The sequence below is a fragment of the Palaemon carinicauda genome, chromosome 33 (assembly GCF_036898095.1).
Source record: "Palaemon carinicauda isolate YSFRI2023 chromosome 33, ASM3689809v2, whole genome shotgun sequence".
Classification (NCBI taxonomy): domain Eukaryota; kingdom Metazoa; phylum Arthropoda; class Malacostraca; order Decapoda; family Palaemonidae; genus Palaemon; species Palaemon carinicauda.
In genome coordinates this window covers 6,510,437-6,535,306 of record NC_090757.1, presented here as the reverse complement: position 1 = coordinate 6,535,306, position 24,870 = coordinate 6,510,437, and the positions used below count along the sequence as shown (strand labels likewise).

The window sequence follows — 24,870 nt, the reverse complement described above, 5'->3', positions numbered from 1 at the left end:
TTGATACACAATACAAATACCCTTAAAGTTATTTGACTTTTTTGGTATTAAGGAATGAGAAATAAAGTTCAACTATTTGGTATGTAGTCTATCAATCTTATACAAAAGCATTTGTACTTGCAGCATATGTAGGGATACATGATATATATACTGTATATGCAATGTTACTCATGTTTAATTTTGTTTATTTTAGTAATTACATCTTACATATATGTATATGATGCTTGACAATCTGTCTTTGTCTAATTTTAATAAAGTTGATAGTGTTGTTATTTTCTTTTTTTCAGACGGCGACGTTTGTGTGCTCTCTCTGTTCATTGGTGCTATTAACGAAGAATTTGTTGGTTGAACACCTAAGTCAGATTCATTTAGAGGAGTTGGAGACACTTGCACAAGGGGAAACCCACGTAGAAATACCTTCCAAAGGCAAGGGGGCTGTGAATGCCACAACATCACAAGTTTCAAGGCACATATCTGGTCAGAGTCACTTTGTAAAAGTAGAAATGGGCAACAACCATAGTCTTAGTAAGTTGAAGAACTTGCTTGTTACTTTGACATGGATCTGTGGGCTTAAAAAGGGAAGGGTTTGTCAGAGTATTCTAAAAAGTTTCATATAATCTTTTGAGATATTTTTTGGAAATAACTGATAATAAAAAAAGAGAAATAAAGAAGGCAAGAGAATTACTAACATAATTTGCATGCAATTTGCAAACTGTAGAGTAGCTTTGAATAGTAGTGATTATTGTTATGAGATAGTTTAGTTAAACCACCAAGTGGTTTCCAAACTTTAGTACCATTTGTCTGAAGGACTTTATTTTTTCTTAGATAAGAAGTGAATAATTGGATGAAGTTAAAGTTTAAAAAGTTGAACATCAAATTAAGAACACCCCTAAGAGATTAGATGAAAACTATGAAGCTATGCAGCCTGTGGCCAAAAGGGGCACTAAAAACTTTAGTACTGCCTATGGTTTATCAGATATGTAAAAATAATCAAGAATATGGCTCCTGTTGCACAATTAAGATGACACATTTGGAAGTAATTTGTATTTTTCCTAACGTACAAACCTTTAGCTATTTAATCAGGCCACATACAGTACTACGTAAGTGGCCTTATTGAATAGCGTTAGGTTTGTTACTGGCGGAACAATTGAATTTGCAATATTGCATTTTGGCCCTCGCAAAGGATTACACTCGGCACATAATGGCTGAAAGGCTTAATTTTGTAGAGCGGAGTAGAAATTTTATAATGCCCATCATTTTAATTGTCAATATCTTAAACTTAGGATAAGACAGTAACAGTTCAAGTATTGGTAGTTACTTTCAAGGCAGTGTAGCCATTTATGTTTTTGTTTTCTTTCTTAAGTTTCAAGTTCTGTAAATAGAGCTATTCCCTGAAGTGTTATGTTGGTGTTTCTGTTAAAGTGCAAAATATTTATACCTTGTATGCCTCTGAGCAGTTTTAAGCAGATTTTGATTAATATCATCAACATTCAGCACTGTATTCAGGATTTACCAAAGTTATTAACCTTTTAAATTATGTACTTAATACTTAGTGTTTTATATAATTTTTTTTTTCTTTCAGTACCTGAAGAAGAATCTAGTGTGAAAGAAGAGCCTCCAGATGAAGAGTGTATGGAATGTGGGTTTTGTGGTGAAGAGATTGAATCGCGTGAAGAAATGGTGAGTGAAAGGGACGATTTATTTCTGTAGCAGTGAATCCCTTGATATAGTTATGCCACATTTGGTCTGTCTGTTGTGGAACCTTTTGAGTGATAGGGTCAGTGTGCATCTAAGGATTAGCCTCTGTGGAAGTGTTCTACGGTTTTTTTGTACCTTGATTTGAAGGAAGAATTTGGATGCAGCTGATTTCGATGGGGTTACTTATTAGAAGCTCCAGCTTGTTGGCAAATGAAAATGTGTGCGTTTCATTTAACCTTAGGTTAAATTTGTACTCATGATTAGCTTGAAAAATTTTATTAATAAATTTGAATGAAACAATATTTAGGAAGTGTCAGTTGTAAGGTTTTCATTTTTAGAAATTTGCATTTTTTTTAACTTTGTTTTAGTTCTAGGAATGAGATTTAAACATTGTGTTCTACTTACTGTATTTTTGTTAACTACAATACTTATTGTACTGTTCCAGGTGGAGCATTATATCAATTGCCATGGAGTTGAAACTGATGATGATGGCTGCCTTATGGACCTGGGTATAGATGTGGATGTGAAAGTAAAAGATACCAAGAGTCTTCTTTCATTGGCTGATACCAGGGCTGATGATTCCCTCCCAGAGAAAACCGTCCTATTGCGCAAGAAACCCAGACAGAGCTGGCAATGCAAAGTAAGTTTTATAATGTCTAGATGATAATGTTGGTGGACTGTTGACCTGACAGAGCACACATTGATTTTATACATAACCCAAGGGTAAATCTGCAGCATTTTAGATACTGTACATCAAAGTACAAGTACGCAGCAGTATTTTGAAAATAATTTTTTTTATTGTGAACAACATTATGCAAAAACTACTGAACCAATTTTAATGAAACTTGATGTACAAGGGATGTATGATCTAAGGACAAATCCATTAGATTTTAAAGAAAATACATCCAAGTACAAGTATGCAGCAGAGTTAAGTGCAAAATATCAGTACACGACGTAAACAGAAAATTGTATATAAATACAGTTTCAGATTTACTGTAGTTCATTGTATAATTTCATTTACACGGATCATTGTTTGAATTTCCAACATTCAAGTATCCTTAAGTGGTAAAGGATGTGTAGAATTAGCGAGAGAAATATGAATAGATTTATAACTAGCTAATTAAAGATGACCTGTACGAACTTGTCAGTATGCGTGAAGTATTGGCAAGGGTCAGATACATGCTTGTTAACTAATTCACTTACTGATCTACACTTATGAACAGAACTGTCATAATTTTGAGAGTTTTTTGGGATATCTAAGAGAACTGTGTAATAAATCTCTTAAAAATTAGTAATATTTAAGAAATTAAGAAAGTTTGTATATCATGCACAGGGAGCTAATTAAATGGTGGTACCAAAGATTGAAATCAAGTTTAGGGACATGAAATTTATAAACAGATTTTGTTCAACAATTTAGTGTTGCAGAATGACAGAGCTGCAAAGTTTAACAGCCAATTTTGTTTATTTATCTGAAGAATCTGTTTTTGCTGTAAATCAGTAGTTGAATGCTCTGCAAATTATTCCCATAAAAGATTGATATACTGTAGAGATAATAGATTTTTTAGTTTTATTTTCGGATGGGAATACCCATCAGAAGATGAAACATTATATTGTAAGATAATGATGAACAGATATGTTTTTTTTTTTTTTTTTTCAAACCCCAATGTTCATTACTCAAATTATATTTTTAGAGTGGTTCTTTAGAATTATTTTCATATTGATTTGTGTATCCACAGGAATGTCAGCAAGTATTTTCAAAGCACTTCGACTTCCTACGACATGTTCGCGAGGTCTGTAATGATTTAAATCAACAGGGTAAGTCTGCTCCTCCTAAACCAGGAAGTTTTAGATGTCAAGAACCAGGCTGTAGTCATCTCACGTTTTATCAGGTATGTGATCAAGAGAGTTTTAAGCGAGGTTTACACAGTCGAACGGTTCATTGAACGCATTTCGACAGATAAGTGTTTGATGTGATGTTCAAACCTGTGGATGGGGTATTTGGTTGTCGAACAGTTCTTGCCTGACTTTTGTGGGCGGGGCTTCATTGTCTATACATTTGTGACTGACTCCACTTTGAACCTTTGACAAGCAGGTTCAACGAACAGTTCAAATGTGTAAACCCGCCTTTATATGCTAAAGTTAAAATTTTTGTGACATTTAATATCTTTAGTAGAGACAATCTCAGTCAAACCATGCATATTGTGATCAAGCTACCCAGTACTGTGTTGATTTTAAAATGCATTACTTTGCCTTCAAGCAGATTGTCTTCTTGTACTTACAGGTAAAATTGCTTTTCAAACACATGGAAGAAGTGCATGGAATTGTTGTTCCTCGAGAATTCAAGACTTTTAAAACTTTAGCACTCTTTTACCTGTGGCTTAGTGGGGAAGAAAAGAAGTTTAACGTCCGGTACATCAGAGATACAACTCGTATTGAAAAACAAGATGTAAAACTCATCCAGTTGGTGTGTCATCGCTTTCACACTGCCAAAGTAAGTTTTTTTTTTTTAATAACAAACCAAACCCAAGAAGTAACTCAAGTGAATAGCTGCATTAAGGTCAAAGTAAGACTTTTTTTCATTGACTAACATGCCAAACCCAATAGTAACTTCAGTGATTAGCTGCATTAAAACATCTTGTATCAGTAGATTCATTCAGAAGTTGTGTTTATTGTAAACCTAATAGCATGCTCAAGAATCATTGGCAATCTTGTAATCATTTAGGCAAATAAGAGTAAAGTTGATCTCAGCTGCCTGATCCTTAAACTGTAAAGTTAACCCTAATATGTACTTCTCTATCAACCCTTTTACCCCCAAAGGACGTACTGGTACGTTTCACAAAACTCATCCTTTTACCCCCATGGACGTACCAGTACGTCCTTGCAAAAAACTGCTATTTAAATTTTTTTTTTGCATATTTTTGATAATTTTTTGAGAAACTTCAGGCATTTTCTAAGAGAATGAGACCAACCTGACCTCTTTTTGACAAAAATTAAGGCTGTTAGAGCAATTAAAAAAAATATACTTCAAAATTTGCTTGAAAAAAAAATAACACCTGGGGGTTAAGGGTTGGAAATTTCCAAATAGCCTGGGGGTAAAAGGGTTTATAATGCTGTAGATCCCTTATTTTATCATATAACTATCTTCAGAAAATATAGTTAGCACTAACATAATGCAAGTAATGTACATGCTTCAAAAACATAATTGGAACAAAGGCAGTAAAACAAAGCAGAAAAGTACTTTCCACGTTCCTCGGTATCTCCTTAAGTAATCTAATTCATGAATGATGAGGTATGACTGTATTCTATTGAACATGCATTTATTGTTGATTGAATAGATATTGGCTCTTAACGTAAAAGTCCTTGTCTTGGATGGGAAATGAAACTCACATTTGTAAGCTTAAAACTTCTGGTAGGTTTTGTTGAATCACTTGATGCCTTTCACGTTTTGTCACCAAATTCCACGAAGTTTAAAGATTATCAGTCTCCTTACCTCCTGAACTCATTCCACCCGGTGTTGTTATGGCATGCGATCTCAAAGTCGTACTTTTGCTTTGGTATGCGATCTTACCTGATAGTAGCGATCTCACTTCACTTCACGGCGAAGCAAGAACCATTGGATTTTCTAAAAAGATGTATACCGAAAATAATTATCCAAGAAATAATAATTAATCGTTGATGCTGGCATGCACAGCTCAACATTTTCACTTGCCAATACATACAGAGCTTGATGTTTTTATTTTTTCACGACCGAAGCGAGAGCATGGTGAAGCAAGAACCATTAGATTTTCATTTTCATTTTTTTTCTTTTTTTTCTTTCTTTCTATTAAAGATATTGAGATTGCATACCAAAGCAAAAGAATAATTTCTGAGATCGCATACTAAAGCAGCATCAGCCACCCTTGCCAATCCCCCTACAACCATTTGTCCTCGGTTGGATGAGGACTTATGTATAGTGTTCTTTCTTTGACACTTCTCATTCCATCAATAAAGATTTGTTCCTACACAAATACAAACCATTGTCTAGTATTAGGTCCAGGAGTATGACTACACTAATATTGTAATGCCCATACATTTTAACAAGGTACAGTATTCATAACTACCAACATATTATGGGCAAACCCTGCCCAACTGGCAGTCAGTAAGCCTAACACTTTTGACTTAGGCTGCAAACAGTACATACAGTATGTACTCTTGAGGCCTCTCAATTCCTGGCTGAGTCAATGGGTAAGTTTATAGAAATACAGCTGTCTCGAGGTAAATGCCATGGATAAATGCAATGCTAGTAAATGAATATATGCGAGTAGAAAAACCATATTTCTTTTGTTAGTGAAGAAACCCTTTATTACTGTCGGTAGCTCCTGAGCTTCGATGGAAATCCTTTCCTTTCGGGAAGTGTCCCCTTTCTTTGCTTGTAGTGTAGATTGTACCAGGTGACTTGCTCTAAAAGCTTATATGGCATGACCAAAGTGGTTGCTTTAAAGGAAACCAGTCAGGTTGCAGGATATCAAATAACTCCTTAAATGGCAATGTAGATTAGCTCCTCCATTTCACAGGTATATAAGAAGAGAGGAACGAGAAAGGAAGGAAAACATTCTGTTCTATCGATAGGCAGTTGCTTCAGGATCGACATTGACTACTCTCCTTATGTTGTGATCTGGGGGATTGTGGCAAATCAAATCGGTAAAGTCGAGTGTCACTCAAGCAGTGAATGAAGTACCTTAGCATGTTGATTAACACAGAAGTGGTGAGTCTTTTATCAGACAATGGCATCAGCAGCCTCTGTGAGGTAGTCTTCTGTTCTTTTCGAGGGGGAACTTCCAGCTTGGGGGTGGAAACGTCTTCTGGAACTTCTTTCCAAAGGGTCATCTTCACCAGTAACAGCTTCAGTGATGTCTGAAATGTTGCTGGTTGGCAGTCAGCTATCTCCCGTTCCATTTGGGAATTTCCACTCGCCTCCCCACCTTCAGAGGTGCTTTTATTCTCGAATGCATCCAAGGTTGGACCAAGTTGCTCCAAGGTTGTGGTTCCCAGAGAAATTGCAACCGCTTATCAACCTGTTGGGAATGTGAATCCTTTTTAGCGCTGCAAGCTTTCTAACTCAGTAGTTTTGATGATCGACAACAATACTGTCTTAACATATGCCAGTGAGCAAAGAGGGACTATCTTGTAATCTTGGTGAGTTGACAAAGCAGGTGTACATCTGGGGAGCAAACAATGCAACAGATATTGGTGAGGTTCATTCCAGGTAAGAGGAATGCTGTAGTAGATGCACTCGTTTGCCAGGTACAGGTTGTAGGTTTGGAGTGGTTGGTGAAAAGGCTTCTTGTGTTTTTGGATCACTTGTGCTCAACACGTTTGCCACACTGCTGAACAAGAAACACTCTGTGTTCTCCTCCCCAATTCCAGATCTTTGGGCAGCGTTTGAGGGCAATCTGAACGTTTACACCTTTTCTCCCTCCTGCCTGATTGGTCGATTAATCATCAGTTTTGAAAACATGATTCACGTTAATGTGGGTGGCCCCCCAGGTTTAAAGGCTGCTCATTAATGGAAGGGGCAAGGTACAGTGACATTGTCCTAGAGACTGACCGTATATACATATGATCACCCAAGCCTCCTCTCCACCCAAGCTAGGACCAAGGAGGACCAGGCAATGGGTGCTGATGTCCCAGCAAATAGATCTATAGGCTCCCCCGAGATTTTTTGAGAGAGAATTGCAAGACAGAGCATTTGTAGGAATACAACCTCAGGAAAACCCTTATGCCCAGAGGAGATGCTGGATAGTTTCCAGAAGTGAAATGCAAAGGACTCTACTGAATGATGGAACCTTTGAAGGAGGGGCTGACAAGAGAGTAGCTAATTGGGGAGGTTTTCCCAACACCTTGACTCATAGCATCAGCTAATCTAAGGTTGTGATGGCCGATGTGGTATCGTCCCTGACTGGTGAATGACAGACTGGGGTTCGAGTCCCGCTCAAACTCGGTAAGTTTCTTTGGTCGCTGCAACCTAACCACCCTTATCCTTAGCTCACAAGGGTGGTTAGGTTGCAGCGACCAAAGAAACTTACCGAGTTTGAGCGGGACTCGAACCCCAGTCTGTCATTCACCAGTCAGGGACGATACCACATCGGCCATCACAACCTTAGATTAGCTGATGCTATGAGTCAAGGTGTTGGGAAAACCTCCCCAATTAGCTACTCTCTTGTCAGCCCCTCCTTCAAAGGTTCCATCATTCAGTAGAGTCCTTTGCATTTCACTTCTGGAAACTATCCAGCATCTCCTCTGGGCATGAGGGTTTTCCTGAGGTTGTATTCCTACAAATGCTCTGTCTTGCAATTCTCTCTCAAAAAATCTCGGTTTTATTCAATTCCTAACATTATAATGTATTCATCCCACCTCACCATTTTTATTACTTCTCCCAAATTCCTAAAACCACCAATATAAAAATCTTATAATTATTTAATCCTTGCTGATTTTTCATCCATAATATTTAGTTTTATTTACGAATAATCTTTTTTTTAATCAGTTGGCATTTTGATTTTTTATAAATTAGTAATGTGCTGCTTTTAATTTTTTCAGATGGACCAGTGTAAAGAGAAGAAGGAGGGAGATTCATCTGATGCTGATTCACCCAGCAAAATCAAACGAAGATGGTTTGTTCGAATCCAGCGCTCAAGTAATTGCCATGCTCGTATCCATCTCAAAGTTCAGTATAATCCTAATACTGAAGATTTTGATGGAGAAACTCAAATGGTGTATTACCCTCAGCACACACACAATGAAGATGATCATCCTCAGGATCTCATGAGGAGAGTTATGGAGAGACATGCAAGAGATAATCTCAAAAATGGAAATCGAAAGAGACCGAAGCAGAATAACTTTGAAAAGGGGAAGGACATAAGTGGTGATTTAGATGGGGTTATGTTAGCCACTGGTGCTGCAGGGCTTGAAGGTCAAGTGATATCGGCAGGAGCGCTAAAGTTAGAGGATGGCGCTCTCACTGTAGATCAGTATATGAAAGAATTTTGTCAGACTCAGTTGAAAAGTGAAGAGGGTACTGCAGTGATAGTATCAACTGGAGTTGGTCCTGCAGGTGTGGCAGCATTTAAAAACAAAAAGGATCAGGTACCAACTTCATCTGTGCTAATGGAAGGTGATGTTGCAACACCTTCTTTGTTTGTAAATAGTAGTAGTAATAGTGGTAGTACGTCTGCAGTATTGGTTGAAAGTGGAGAACCCGGAACTTACGTTGTTCAAGATGGTTCAGTGATGAGTGTTCCTCAGGATGATACTTCCCAAAAAGAAGTGGGAACAGAGGAATATGTTCTTCCAGCAGACGAATCGGAATGGACTAAGCTATTTGAAGTATTGCGTTTGAGACTTTTAACGCCAGAACTTGATGATGAGGAGAAAGCTGAAGGAGAAAGCCTTTTATCATATGAAAATGTGATATCATATTTACCATTATCAGAGCAAGTTACCATTTTTCAACAGTTATGCTTATTAACGAACACTGCAATCGAAACAGCTGATTAATATAATATAATAATGCACCGTTTTGCAGACATAGTTTCTCATTACCAATCATGCTCTTGAAGAATCTTTATTTTTTTCAAATGCACAAAGTTTTCTCTTAGTAACCTGCATTATAAGTTTGAAGAACTTTAAGCATGTATTCTAGTCCAATTATTTGACACTCCATCCTTGTTTGGCTATACAGTAATGCTAAAAATACACAGTTTGTTGACTAGTTTCAAATATTTGAATCCTTGTTATTGTTGTTACTAACAGTATTACTATTGATGATGTTAACATTCAAGGGACGCATCTGTAGTAAAACATGCATGTACTATAGGATGTGTACACAGTGGAAATCAAGTAAATAGAGATAATTTAAGATACAGTATATAAAAAGGTAAAAAATATAAACTATGTTGCCCGCCACCTTCATTTCATGTTATTACTATAAAATTTTGTGAGCTTCTTCGTCAGTAAAGCATTCATGAAAACTATTTCACGATATTACAGTAAAGAGAATGAAAGGCATTGAGTGCTAGGTAGTGTGATGTAACATCTGAACAGATGGAATAACAGCGCAAAAAGGGTAGCATGCAGAGGCACAAAAGAAAAGTGAATAAAAGGGATTAAGGGTCATTATTGATGAGGAAAAATTTGATGTTGCAGTTGAAAGTTGACGGGTTTTAATACTATTCAAGTTTGAGGTGATTTGAAGGTTTATAGTTTGGCAACCAAGTAATTTACTATTGCCTAGGCACTTCCCCCAACTATGGGGGTAGCCGACATCAAACAAAGGAACCAAAGGGGACCTTTCTTCTCTTGCTTCTCCCAGCCTGACAAGGGATTCAGCCAAGTTTGGCTGGTACTGCTAGGGTGCCTCAGCCAACCTTCCCCCGTTATCCACCACAAATGAAGTTTCATACGCTAAATCCCCCTACTGCTGCTACCTCCGCAGTCACCAGCAGGGTATTAATTTACTTATATTTTATTAAATTGTTTGACGAATCCTGTACAGAGTAACATTTCTAAGCTGGTGGGATTCTCCCGAAAAGTTTGTAATGGAAATTATAAAAGTTGAAAGTCAAGTGATGAACAACTTTGTGGACAAAAATGAGAAATTATAGAAAAGAAATGAAAGATGTAAAGCAGAGAACACTGTAACCGAGATTTCGATCCTACAGAAACCCTTTAATATAAATTTCACTGCCATGAGAGGCAGTGAAAAGCTCATACATAATGATTAATACATCTGGAAATAGTTCTTTTGTTGCAATACAGGATAATGAAGACTCGCCAAACTCTTCATAGTGCTGTACAGTATTGAAATTTGGTATATAACTTAGAAAGACATTATGAAACAATCAAATAGAGCCGTTGTTTCCTATTTTTGTTCATATATCTTAATTTTTTGTCCCTTATTGGCAAGATTGATCCTGAGAGTAAGCGATTATCTTCAGCCATATCTGCTCGAGCTCTAAAACTGAGCTCTACTAATGGAGATAAGATTCCACCAGGGAGTTCTACCCATAATAGATAGTTATGATGGCTTCCTAAGCTTGACTTTCCATAGTTATGTTATCACTTCATAAATCGGATAAGTTGCTCTATTGTTTGCCTTCTTAATAAGGTTGATTTCTATTTAATGCAGTGGATCATATAATGCCTCACAGTTCTTTATACAGTCTTAAGAACTGACCAAACCAAGAGTATAAATCATACTGTCAGGCATAATTTAATCAATTTCTTAATAAAAATACCTTAAAGCCTGTTTGCCTTGTTTAGAGGTACCTATCGCTTCCTTTAGGGTTATTTTTTTCAAGTTATACTTGGACTAGAATAATATATGAAATAAAACTTGTTAATAGGTATGTAGTTAAATTTGGAAGTACATGATTGGGACAGTATATGAAAGAAATGTGTTTTTCCTGTTCTTTTTTTCATTATACTGCATACTTTTTTCCCTCAAGTTTTTTTTTAGGTTTCTCCATATAAGGGAGGCAAGGTCTTAATAAACTGATGTTGACAGAATTAATGGAAATGTTAGTTTTGCACAAATTAGTGATACTTTTGTTAATGCACTTCATAGAAACTTATGTGCAGTGTTATGCAAAAGAGTAAATTTTACATGTAATATATTACCTTGTATCAAAATATGACCTTCAAAAGGGCATACAGGTGTACTGCATGATATTTGTGTACATATGGAATTGTAAATAGTTTATAAATATCTTTCTCAATTCCTTTTGAGGAAAGATTATGCTACTGTGAATATTGTATTTAGTTTTTTGCACTCGTTGTAAATACCAAATGCTGACTAAAGTGTCCTTCAGTAAAGTGAGCCAAAGGAGGTGTCATTTGAAGCCATATTTAATCTTTTAGTTGCTCTGTTCTACTGATGGTCACAAATAGACAAAGTATATAATATGTTTATGAGTACAAGTAACTTCCCATGCCTCTTACTAGTAATGGAACCTATAGTTATTTACATTTTATGCACCCAAAATCATCTTGTTTTCTATATTACTATTGTTCATTATAGGGAAATCATTGTAATTATCATAAAGCTGATTTAATTTTTTCATTAATTATTTTTTTTTTGTGCTCATTATGAAAACCTGCTAAAGTTCTGGAATTGAAAATCATAGTGATATTCCTTAGCACTCCACACCTTTATATAAATGAGCAGAAACTGGCAAATCAATATCAAATTGCTTTCATGACAAGGTAAATTTTGTTGTTTGTTGAACACGTATACTGCTACTTATGTGTTGTCATGATATGCTTTTTATAGAATTAATTCTTTGAAGATTGTACTTTTTGCATATGGGCTCAAACATACTTTCTAATACTGTTGTCATGAACTTGCAAGTCATAACATTTTCTTGTGTTGCCTTTAAGGGAATTCTCCAAATCTAGTCCTTCCAAATTCTCTAATTACATTCCTCAGGAGTCTTTTCTTTTGGCATACACTACTGCCTCGTGAGTTGTAGTAACCTGGCAGTTTGTCTGTTAGCCCTTGTAGCTGCATGGCAGTTAATCCTTTGGCGCCCTAATTCTCCTCTCATTCTTGTGTTTACCTTTTTACTTTAGTAGTGCTGTTTACAGTTTTGCACTTCTCCAAAGTAAAATTTTCAGTCTAATTTTTCATATGCTGCTATGATGCAATACTATTTATTAATGAAAATGAAAGCGAACAGCTGAATGTCACAAAATATGCATGGCGTTTATTATCTTTCTTTTCAAGTACAGTAGAACATTTTGCATTGACTGCTGTTTCATAAATTCTTAGGGAGATGCTTTGATCTATTTTCTTGTATACATTTTAATTACAGATGGGAATTTTCAGTATTTTTCGGAAACTTGTTTTTCATACCAAAATATCAAGAATATAATTTTATTGCATTTTTTTTACGGAGTTAGTTGAATGCATAAAATTTAGAGGTGTGTGGTGATAATATATATTATTTGAAGATTTCAGACAGCTTCTTTTCAGCAGTAAAATTTATACTGTAGTAGAATTCTATTGCAAATTTTTAAATACAGTACTGTATAAGTAATTTTTCTCAAGTGGATGAAATTTTTCAGCATACGTTTTACTCTACTTGCTATTTCTTACTAAAGTGCTGCAGGCTACTGGTGTACATTCCAATGTGTACCATATAATTGTACAGTATGTACTTTTTTAAAATGATGATCATTGATATGAAGGGCATACTTCTTAATTCATGAATTTTGACAGGTAAATGCTGATTGTAGCCTAGTGTTGGCAGGCTTCAAACATTTTGGATGTTGATTACATTCCTTTCTTCTCGTAGTTGAGGAGCTTGAATAGTCCTTCACAATCTCATTTCATCTTCACTCTATCACTGTCTTTGCCCTTTCTTTTGAGTGGTTGTCGGTCTTTCCTCAACCTTTTATCCTGAGTCATTCCTCGTGTAATCTTCTTGTCGCTCATACAGGTGAAATCTTGATCCTTTTGTAGCTCATGTAGGTGAAATTTTGATCCTTTTGTAGCTCATGTAGGTGAAATTTTGATCCTCTTGTTGCACATTCAGGTAAAATCTTGATCCTTTGGTAGCACGTGCAGGTGAAATCGTGATCCTCTTGTTGCTCGTCAAGATGAAATTTCTGATCCTCTTGAAGTTCATGCTGGTGAAATCTTGTTCCTCTTGTCACTCATCAAGATGAAATTTTGATCCTCTTTTCAGTCCTGCAGGTGAAATCTTGGATGTTTGTTTGCTTCAAGTCCACTGAAAGGCAGTTTATAATTTACTGGGGGGGTCTTTTTGTTTTTATCTACATGGTTCCTTTTCTTTTGACACTTTTCAAAACCATTCCTTTTTTAATACATTAGAAATGGTGATTGTTAAAAGGAATATTGATCTTGTAGCCTTTATTCTAGAGTTATTCTTATCCGGATCTATAATCGGAAATCTGTTCTCTAGATGATTTTTGTATGAGCTTCTCTAGGAACATAGCAACTTTTGGCTGGGTATTTTTGTTTTACAAACCAAAAGAATTGCTTTGTTTTCAAGTATAATCATCATGTTTTAACACAATTGTTTTTGGTGATTACAGTAGCGCATGCAGGTTTGCAGTTCCAAGGGGCAAAAGAAGAAATTAATTCATGTTTTATGATCATTTATGGATTTTTCCTTCAGTTGGTAGATACCAGTGCTGTATGCTGATTTGCATGAGAGGCCTTCACAAACTTCTCTTTTTCCAATGGAAAAAAAAAGTTTGATTTTTCTCTTTTTGGGTTAGAATATTTAGATTTTCAAGGGATTAGAGCCAAGGACCAAAAGATGCTAATGTTTTTGCTTTGTACAAGATATATAATCAAAGTACATAGTGGAATTAAGAAAATACTTCTTTCTTGCTCTCATTTGTAATATAAACCTCTTTCTAATGTTTTCTTTATGTAGAGATCTCAAATGTTTGGCAGAAACTAAAATTTACATCAGGTTTTTTTTTTTTTTTTCACAGTTCTTAAAGTTTTCCTGTTATACGTCTACATCTGGGAGCTTTAAGTATCAGAAACAGAAAGCTAAAAGATGTTTTAATCATTGCAGTTGTGTGCCTTGAGATGCTTTATTAGGGTTAAGTACAGATCTGTGAATAAGTATTGTTCAACGGGTAGCAAGTATAAGTCTGCAATTTACATAAAATTTGTTAAAAGAGAGCATCCAAAGGTTCTCGGGATAAATTTACATCTAATGTCTAAATTGCTGCACATATTTCCAGACAGATGTTGAATCTCTCATATTGGTGGTAAATTCACTTACTCTACTGTTAATCAAGTGAGTTACTGTACCTACAAATCCTGAAGGAAATTACTGCTTCAGTTAAATGGACAGATGCTTGGTATTTTATTCATATATATTTTTCCTTCTTTTTAAAGTCTTGTAGACTACTCAAAAGTGTTTTAGAAACTTGGGGGAGGGGGGGGGAATAAAACTAAGGAAGATTTTTTGTCTTCTATATGAAGATTAACCTGTTTGGTGTGTGTGTGTGGACATTGTTTCTAAAGACATAGAAATTACTTTTAAGGAATGTATATCTTCTATTATTTTGTTAAAATTACAATCAAACAGAGGACCAGCAAGACTTGAGACAGGCAAAGAAAAAGGCAAGGATGGATGCCATTTGACTGTGGAAGTATTTGCACCAGCTTTTTATGTATGCCGCTTGGTTTTTGCATGAGTCTGTTCCTCTTTAGATTTGTCCATTTAATCATTACAGCAGCTCACTGATCCAGAAGTTGTTAGAATGTTTATTATTACATAGATTTTTGCAGTTGGAATTTGAACTTTTCTTTTCTCTAGACCTATGTGACTTCTCAGGCTTTTTTTTTTTTTTTTGGTCAACCAGGTGTTTGTTGACTTTATTTTCTCAAATGGATGTCTGCCAAGCATAGGATAGATTTTCTCTGCTTTTAGTAAAGAATGATACATAAGTAAAGAAACACATCCTGGTGTATTCCGCTCGTAATCACTTATATAAACTTTCTATGATTGCTCGGAAAAAAAGCCCATAAGCAATTAATACAATTTGTTATTTTGAAATATTGAGAAATACAGAATAATAAAGTTGGAGACTTAAAGGACATGGTAATGTTCCTTGCTGTTTGAATATTGTTGCTGTTCATTGTTGTCTTCCATAAGACACATTAATCATTACGAACTATGTATTAGTCAGCTGAGGGACACATGCTAAAAAAAAGACATGAAAATTTTTGCTATCTTGTTATATTATCAACCATTCTAAGATAACTTTCATTCCAGACTCTTAGCTTCCATTTTTATTTGTTTTGAATGTTTAAAGAAATTAAATCGGAGTACCTGATGTCTGTGCTCTTGGTTGCTTTATGTATAGCTGTACATTAATTTACTCCTAAAATGCCTGTGAAGTACCTGCAAATAAATGATAGATCTAACGGTGTATTTGCTATCCTAGAAGTATGGTTTTATCCTTTCCTAGAAATGTTCAGTACTGTATTTGGAGGGAGAGAGCAAAACTATTGGCAAAAGTCTACATAAAAAATCAATCTCAAATGAACAGATTTTGAATATCTGCCTGGCATTATCTGTACTGGGATTTGAGACCCGCTACTTAATAGGTTTTTTTAGTGCCTGCAGTGTCAATATCCTCGTGAGCTAAGGTTGTGGGGATTTCGGAAGCCTGTAAGTCTACCTGCAGAGTCATCGGCAGCCATTCCTTGGCCCTCTCTGTTCTTTGCTTCGGTGGAGAGGGTTCTTGGGATATGATCATATGTATATTTGGTCAGTACTAGGACTTTGTCGCTGTCCCTTGATGATGCCATTCATAAACGATCTTTAAAATTATCTACCATGATGATCGCACCGTTCTGCATTAGTGGGACACAGGCTCTTTCTATTGGCAGCCCACGTTTACGGATGCAATGGAAGCCATCACAAGATTATTTGCGTTGAAAGATTCTACACATGCAAAACGACAAACATAATGATGATGGGATGAATGCATCCAAAAATTACATGATGCAATGCATATGACAACTGGGAGGGAGTCCGGAACAGGAGTGTAGGGATGCCACAAAGTTTCACTATCCTCCTAAACCCTGTCCTGGAGAAGTTTACCTTTTTGTAGAGCTCCTATATGGACAGAGTCCAGGGATAGAATAATCTACCATATGCAATTGATTCATAAAATGATAAAAAACAATGCAGAAATTGTTAAATCACTGCTGGACTTAATGAGGTCTGTTGTAATATAGCTACTGTAACCTAAATTGCACATTGGCAAGTGGAACAAAGATGGATATGAATGTAAGTTATCAGGCCAGATCAGTGCATCATGTTAAGGCAGGTTTACATGGTCAAACACGATGTGACACAATTTTTTGAAGTGATGTTCGAACGTGTGAACGGGGTATTTGGTTGTCGAACGGTTCGAAAAAAGTCTGTTCTCGCCTGACTTTTGTGGGCAGGGCTTCATTGTCCACAAACTTTATGCATTTGTGGCTGGCTCCACCTCTGAACCGTTTGACTAGCAGGTGCAACAACGGGGTTTGACCGTGTAAGCCCTGCTTTAATGCTTAAGGTTCTTTGCTGTATTCCTTCGTCCTCTCGGCACATTTACAGTATATCCTGTTCTAACTCCTTTAATCTTTCCCTTCCATCTTGCTGTCCAACCTCCTGGCTTTAACCTTGTGGAACTGCACAGGTTACTTCCAGTTGCACCAGGATGGTGAATGGCCTCCCATACCCTAGTGCTGGATCATATGGTCCATATTTTTAAATTCATCGATCAGCATGCAACGAGTCCAGGGTGCTAAGAAGGAAAAATAGATTGGTACTGATAAATGACTTGTAATAAGGAAAAAACAGAATTAAGATAATTTGAGATAACAGATAAACTGGAAATAAGACTATTCAACTTGCTCAATGGGGAGCTCTTACCAGTTTTCAATGTCATTGAACTACATATCAAGTTTTTTCTATATAAGATCATTCTATAATATGGTCACATTTATAATAACTCTTGGAATAGGCCTTCCGTGTAGTACTGACCCTTATTAAACAGAAGGCAAGACTGTCAATGTTATTGAAAATCTGAAAGCAAAGGATGGTCAGAATTATGAAGATTCTTGCATATGCTTGATGACTTCACTGAACTATGGTGTCTGATTAATATCTAGATTGGGGATAAAGAAATTTTTTTTTACCTCAAGTTTGTGTCCAATGATTAAATTGATATTTTTTCGGAGAACAGGCAGGTCACCAAAAATCTTGAGTGCCTGTCAATATAATAATTTTGTTTTGTTATTAAAGACAACTCAGACTCCATATGTCTCAAAATTGATTTTGCAATCAAGAATTACACCTTTTATATCTAAGGAGCTGCATGTTTTAAGGTTTAAAGGCCGCTCATGAATGGCAGAGTCAAGGGACAGTGACATTGTCCTATGAAGCCGGACAATCCAATAGAGACTGACTATATATATATATAGAAATAAATTTCTACCTCATACTTGGGATCGAACGCTAGCCCCTTCTAATGAAAGGCCAGGTCGAAACCAACCATGCCACGAGAGCCCATAAAAGGAAATCTGAACCTGACAATAATCTATCTGTCCGAGGATTTACCTGGTGAGACTGATGTCTCACCAGGTAAATCCTCGGACAGATAGATTATTGTCAGGTTCAGATTTCCTTTTATGGGCTCTCGTGGCATGGTTGGTTTCGACCTGGCCTTTCATTAGAAGGGGCTAGCGTTCGATCCCAAGTATGAGGTAGAAATTTATTTCTATTTTGAACACGATGTTGTGTTGATATTTATCCATATATACATATGATCAGCGCCCAACCCCACTCTCCATCCAAGCTAGGACCAAGGAGGACCAGTTAATGGCTGTTGATGCCTTAGCAGATACACCTACAGGCTCCCCCAAACCCGCTATCCTTAGCTCACAAGGATGGTGAGGTTCCAGCGACTAAACAAACTGATGAGTTTGAGCGAGACTCGAACCCGTCTGGCGTTCACCAGTCAGAGACGTTACCACATCGGCCACCACAACCCTAAAGATACAATGCCAGAAAAGCTGTTTTGAGTTTTGTTAAGACTTAACTTCGTTCCACGTAATTTGCACCATACGCCAATTTTATTAGATCTCTGTTAAGGGAATAAGAAAGCCTCGGTCTACACTCAGGAGATAGGATTGATGCAAATGAGTAGCATCACCTGCACAAGCAACAAACTGGATTTCAATGGCAACCACGGATATAGCATAAATAGTATATAAATAGTCAAAAATACTGTCCTAAGGAACACCGGCACTACATTCTTGTTTTCACTGAGCCTATCAATTATTGTACCCTCTATAAGCTACTAGTTAGAAATTCAATAACTGTAACAAGAAATTATCCACCAACTCTCATTTGTTTATGTGTGTGTGTATGTGTATATATATATATATATATATATATATATATATATATATATATATATATATATATATATATATATATATATATATAATGTGTGTATTTCTACACATCTTATCTTTACAAGAAACAGATCCAAAAAATTTTACCGTTCTCATTAATAAAAAACATAGCACTGAGAATATTAAACATTTATTTATTCTTATAAATGATTTTTAGCGTGTTATAATGTATTTCGATTGAAGTTGCTATTTTCCCTGTTGGAGCCCCTGGGCTTATAGCATTCTGCTTTTCCAACTAGGGTTGTAGCTTAGCAACGATAAAAATATGTTCTCGAAGGTAGGGGACCAACCCATTTCAAGCTTGAAAAAACAATAACGAAAATTCGTCAATAGCGAGTTTCAGAAACCAAAAATTAAAAAAACTCAAGGCAATTGTTAGACAAACTAATAAAATCACCCTAATCAATATTTACATTAATATTGGTGATGACTGTGGCAATTTGATACAACAGGACTATTCCCTCAATTCTCAGACATTTACTAATTAATCTCCTAGCAGGCCTAGACATTTTTTTTTGGGAGGGGGGAAATCAAACTAATCTAAATTGATGCTAGTATGTTAATCGATAATCAAAATTGCAATTTATATACCATTGACTTCGCATTTTGAGTTTATTTACCCAATGAAGTGAAATTGTAGAAAGAAAAAATAAACGTTATCAGGTAAGGTAGCCTACCAATGAAAACTGCATGCAAACGTTTTTGCTATAGTCTTATTTACGCTACTTTATTATCCTTGGGGAGGAAATTATGGAAAAAATCGTAATTTTATAATTGAAACACAAGGATCTTCTACTTTCTATTTATGAATACGCAAACGAAAGTTGAATGCCTATTACCGCAGTTACCGTACGAAATTAATTTATTGATTTAGCGGAGATCTGTCCTGTCAATAATAACATCACATGACTTTTAACTCAATGCAAGTCATGCAAATATGAATTACTGAATATATTTATTCAATAAAGCTACTGAAATTACTATAAAATCACTATTTAACAACTTGCTCTGTATTCTCTTTAATTATTTTGCCATCTATCATTGATTTAAAAAAGTTAAAATTTTCATTTTAACCCCCCCCCCTTCCAAAAAAAATGTATCATTCAATAATGTCGTGGTGCTGTAATTGCTAACATAACTTCGTAAGACAGTCTCGGGACTGGCGGACGTACGTTGATAAAACAACGCTAATCTCGTCTAGATGAAAGTAATATATTGTCAATGATTTTAGAATATGTTTATAAAATAAGTTAATTATATATCACGCAGCATGAAGTAATTAAAACTTTCATTTGTTATTTTCAACATTTTCATCTTTAGAAATTTTTCCCCCCAAATTACCGGCAACCAAACAGTCACACGTTCGAGTTCGAAGGATAAGTTGACAACTCGAGAAGAATCAGTTTGACAGATCGGGTTCAGCTGGTAAGATCTATCACAGCTGTTCCGGCAACGAAAGGATGGCAGAAGAGGGCAGAGACGATGTTGATAACCACATGCCCGTAAGACGGTTAGGACATGAAGCCACGAATGGACACGTAACTTCACCTGGTAAGCAACGTAGTCGAATGGTCATTTGCGTAATTAAATGGCATTTGCTGTCTTAGAGCAGTCTGTGAAAATTCGATATCTTCAATAAACCACAATGCTTGGGCTGACAATAATTGATTCCTGTACCTGCCATATTATTTCAGTCTTGGCTGGATCTGGTTAATCAATTAAGCTTTAACATTGCATCTTTATATATATATATATATATATATATATATATATATATATATATATATATATATATATATATATATATATATATATATATATGAATGTGTATATATATATATATATATATATATATATATATATATATATATATATATATATATATATATACATACATACATATATATATTTTATTTATTTATTTATACACACACATTATGTGTGTGTGAGACCTTCAAATTAGGCTGCCAATAGCCATGTGTTGCTTGATTCAAGAATTTATTATTTTTCCTAAATTTCTATAACCACGAAGATTGTTGATATGAGATTTCATATTTATAAACTGATTGTATCAATAATCAGTGTTGAATACTACATAGTTAAAATTTATTCCGTGGAAGTCATATTGATTTTTTTTTCTTTTAGATATTTCATAAATGATGTAATATTACCTTTATGACTAGCATAGAATTTTATTCAGAAGTTATTGTTGTAACATAGAAATACACGAATTTTCATGAAAACATACTGACATGTAGTTCACATGTTACGATTATTTTGTGTATTGGTTTTAAACGCTTAATTCCATCGTTCAAAAGTCTAAACCTCCATAAATATTCGTTTATGGTTCATTATTAAATAAAAAATTTAACACGGAAAGGACAGAGTTGCGTTATCACTTGGGGAATCGGTTTACTATGAAATAATGTTGGGTGTAGACAGGGTGTGGTTGTTGGGTTTATTTCGGAGTTTTCATTCCTGCGGACATTTTAGTCGGTCATAATATAATTTATGAATTATGATTACAGAAGTCTGGGTCATGCTTTAATTTATAAATAATTGTTGCATACTACATAGATAACTCAACTGATGACTAGTTTTTTTTCTTTTCAACCTTGTTTATGGTCTATCTGAAATTACAGTGTTAATTTTGTTTTTTCAAGATCAATGTTCGTATTACATTTCAAGTTAGTGAGGGACAATTCATCATCATCATCATCTCCTCCTACGCTTATTGACGCAAAGGGCTTCTGATAGATTTCTCTTCAATTTATTAGAGTAGAGTTGTATTTTCTAAAGAAATAGTCATTTATACCGCTTGCCTTTACCGGACCTAGGGAAGGGATGATTTGTAGTACCGGTCGGCTACCATAGATTGGGTAACCTGTATTTTCCTAATGGCCGTAAAGTGTTTAGGCTAAGTGTACGTTGTTCCTCAATTATCACTGAGCTAAGTTCGTGCCTTTAATCTAACTAAACATTTTTATATTTGTTTACAATATCACGCTCTCCTTTTACTGCCAAATTATGCAAAGCTATCGTTTTCCTATATTACTTTTTCATACATTAAAACAATTTACCACATGGGAAACAAGTTAAAATTAAAAAAAAAAAACTATAGAATTCTAAAATAAGACTAGCCTGGTTTCCACACTAAACGACGTAGAACTGACTTCAACATGGAGTTCGTGACGCCAGTGTACATTGGATATATTAAAAGTTATATTAAATTAAAAATGTAGTAATTACTCAAAAGTGTCCTTAAAATATACAGTTCACAAATAGTGACACTTTTGAGTAATTATTCCATTTTTAATATAGTATATATTTTGAATATAGCAAATGTACACTTGCATCACGAACTTAAGTTGGTTGACGATGTCAGTTCCAGGTCATTTGGTGAGGAAACCAGGCTAGTTTTATCTTATAATTCTATAGTTTTGTTTTATAATTTCAACTTTTATCCTATGCGGCGAACTGTTTCAAATTATGGAAAAGTAATAGATGAAATAATAGCTTTGCATAGTTTGGCAGTATATGAAGGGCGTGGTCTTTTAAACAAGTACCAACATTTTAAGTTTACATTGTGCTGGTTTGAGATTATAGATATACTTTACATTTTACCGAACTTTTAGATATAATTTGTGCATACAGTTCCATTTACGTCTGTCTGACAGTCAACTGCAATTAACTGTTTTTTTGTGTTTGCTTGTTCTGGCTGTTTTAATGTTGTCAATGTTTTTAAAATATTTTATTTTGATTGTTCATTACTACTTATATCGTTTATATCCTTATTTCCTTTCCTCAGTGGGCTATTTTTTCCATGTTATAGCATCTTGCTTTTCCAACTAGGCTTGTAGCTTAGCTAGTAATAATAATAATAATAATAATAATAATAATAATAATAATAATAATATGCAAAGTTCAACCATAAATGTTGTATTATCAATGTTCAGCGAGTAACAGAATGTTTAATTACGCTGGACTGTAATGGAATTTATCATTCCTGATTAAGTGATTATTTGTGTACCTCGTCTGATAATCTACCCTGACTCACCAAAATGGGATTAATTGTATGGGAACCGCCTCAAAGTATGGAAAAAATGGCTAACTAATACGTATTAACTATTGTCTTTGGCCATATTCTGATTCTCTCTCTCTCTCTCTCTCTCTCTCTCTCTCTCTCTCTCTCTCTCTCTCTCTCTCTCTCTCTACCTATGCATTGGTCTTCTATACATTCCCATAGGTCTTTATGGCCTTCTCATATGTATTTTAACCTTGTCATGAGCCATCTTGACCTTGTCATTGACCTTTTTAACCTTGCCCCAGGTCTTTTTTTTTCTAACCTTAACCCGGTGTAATGGTCTGGTTTTCCCCCCGTCCGAAATTCCCCCGGGGAAATATGGCCCAGGATATATATCCCCCCGGGGGAACTTTGTCCCAGGATATATATCCCCCCGGGGGAACTTTGTCCCAGCATAATAATCCTCCCTCTGGGCCAAGATTCCCCCTTTGCTTGGTGGAGGTAACCATTATTTCGGACGGGGGGAAAACAGACCATATCACCGGGTCATAAAAGTAAGTCATTAATTTCTTTCATTTTAATGTTTTTAGAGTGCGCAGTTCAACAATACCTCTTGCCAGTACAAGTTTGTGACCTGGGAAGGGGGTCTGGGGGCGGCTAGGGGTTGTGACCTGGGAACTTCTAGGTTAGGTTAGATGGGTTTGTTAGGTTTTGTACCCTTTTGTACCTTTCTATGTTTTGTGAAAGGGTATATGAAAAAATGCGTTAAAATACACGTTAATAATATCGTAGCATTGTATATATATATATATATATATATATATATATATATATATATATATATATATATATATATATATATATATATATATATATATATATATATATATTCCTAATATTTTGTCAAACTTACCGTTGATTATTTAATTCATCAAAATAGTTTTCCTGTAAGGGAGGGAGGGAGTGAAATGGCCTAGGGTTGGGGGAGGTGATATCTTAGGGTTGAGATTCCCCCTGGGGGAATAACAGCTCGGGCTGCTTTTCCCGGGGGGAAATCGATACTAAGCTAATTTTCCCGGGGGGAATTTCAGTTGGGGGGGGGGAAATTTTCTGCTACACCGGGTCTTTTTTTTGTTTTGTTTAATTTATTAAAATATTTTTATAAACCTTGCCCTAGGTATTTTTTAACCTTGCCCTGAGGTTTTTATTTACCTTGTCCTGGGTCTTATTTTTTTTTTTACCTTGCCCTGGGTCTTTTTTTTTTTTTACCCTGCCCTGGCTCTTTTTTTTTTCTTTTACCTTGCCCTGGGTCTATTTTCCTTTTACCTTGGCCTGGGTCTTTTTTTTTTACCTTGCCCTGGGTCTTTTTTTTTTTTACCTTGCCCTGGGTCTTTTTTTTTTACCTTGTCCTGGGTCTGTTTTCCTTTTACCTTGCCCTGGGTCTTTTTTTCTTTATCTTGGCCTGGGTCGTCTTTTTACCTTGCCCTGGGTCTTTTTTTTTTTTTACCTTGCCCTGGCTCTTTTTTTTCTTTTTTTTTACCTTGGGTCTTTTTTTTTTTTACCTTGGGTCTTTTTTTTTACCTTGCCCTGGGTCCTTTTTTTTTTTTTTACCTTGCCCTGGCTCTTTTTTTTTCTTTTTTTTTACCTTGCCCTGGGTCTTCTTTTTATTTTTTACCTTGCCCTGGGTCTTTTTTTTTTTTACCTTGCCCTGGGTCTTTTTTTTTTTTTTACCTTGCCCTGGGTCTTTATTTTTTCTTTACCTTGCCCTGGGTCTTTTTTTTTTCTTTACCTTGCCCTTGGTCTTTTTTTCTTTTTACCTTGCCCTGGCTCTTTTTTTTTTTTTACCTTGCCCTGGGTCCTTTTTTTCTTTATCTTGGCCTGGGTCCTTTTTTTTTTTTTTACCTTGCCCTGGCTCTTTTTTTTTCTTTTTTTTTACCTTGCCCTGGGTCTTCTTTTTATTTTTTACCTTGCCCTGGGTCTTTTTTTTTTTTACCTTGCCCTGGGTCTTTTTTTTTTTTTTACCTTGCCCTGGGTCTTTATTTTTTCTTTACCTTGCCCTGGGTCTTTTTTTTTTCTTTACCTTGCCCTTGGTCTTTTTTTCTTTTTACCTTGCCCTGGCTCTTTTTTTTTTTTTACCTTGCCCTGG

General features: G+C 35.5%; 2 protein-coding genes across 4 annotated transcripts in view; both read left to right on the top strand.

Moving 5' to 3' along the window:
- Window positions 1-15,649, top strand: part of LOC137625830 (uncharacterized) — an 87,061-nt gene extending 71,412 nt beyond the window's left edge. For 2 of the 3 annotated variants that reach the window (XM_068356718.1, XM_068356720.1), the window contains exons 9-14: window positions 288-525; window positions 1,583-1,680; window positions 2,144-2,338; window positions 3,435-3,587; window positions 3,980-4,189; window positions 8,275-15,649. In XM_068356718.1, coding sequence (XP_068212819.1) covers window positions 288-525; window positions 1,583-1,680; window positions 2,144-2,338; window positions 3,435-3,587; window positions 3,980-4,189; window positions 8,275-9,231 — 1,851 coding nt within the window. In that variant the 3' untranslated portion in view covers window positions 9,232-15,649. The remainder of the gene's footprint in view (window positions 1-287; window positions 526-1,582; window positions 1,681-2,143; window positions 2,339-3,434; window positions 3,588-3,979; window positions 4,190-8,274) is intronic. The other variant, XM_068356719.1, reaches the window with a different exon arrangement.
- A 4,432-nt stretch (window positions 15,650-20,081) lies between these two features.
- LOC137625829 (sterol O-acyltransferase 1) overlaps window positions 20,082-24,870 on the top strand; it is an 88,177-nt gene continuing 83,388 nt past the window's right edge. Inside the window, exon 1 of the mRNA XM_068356716.1 lies at window positions 20,082-20,251. Within this exon, the coding sequence (XP_068212817.1) occupies window positions 20,161-20,251 (91 nt within the window). The 5' untranslated portion in view covers window positions 20,082-20,160. The remainder of the gene's footprint in view (window positions 20,252-24,870) is intronic.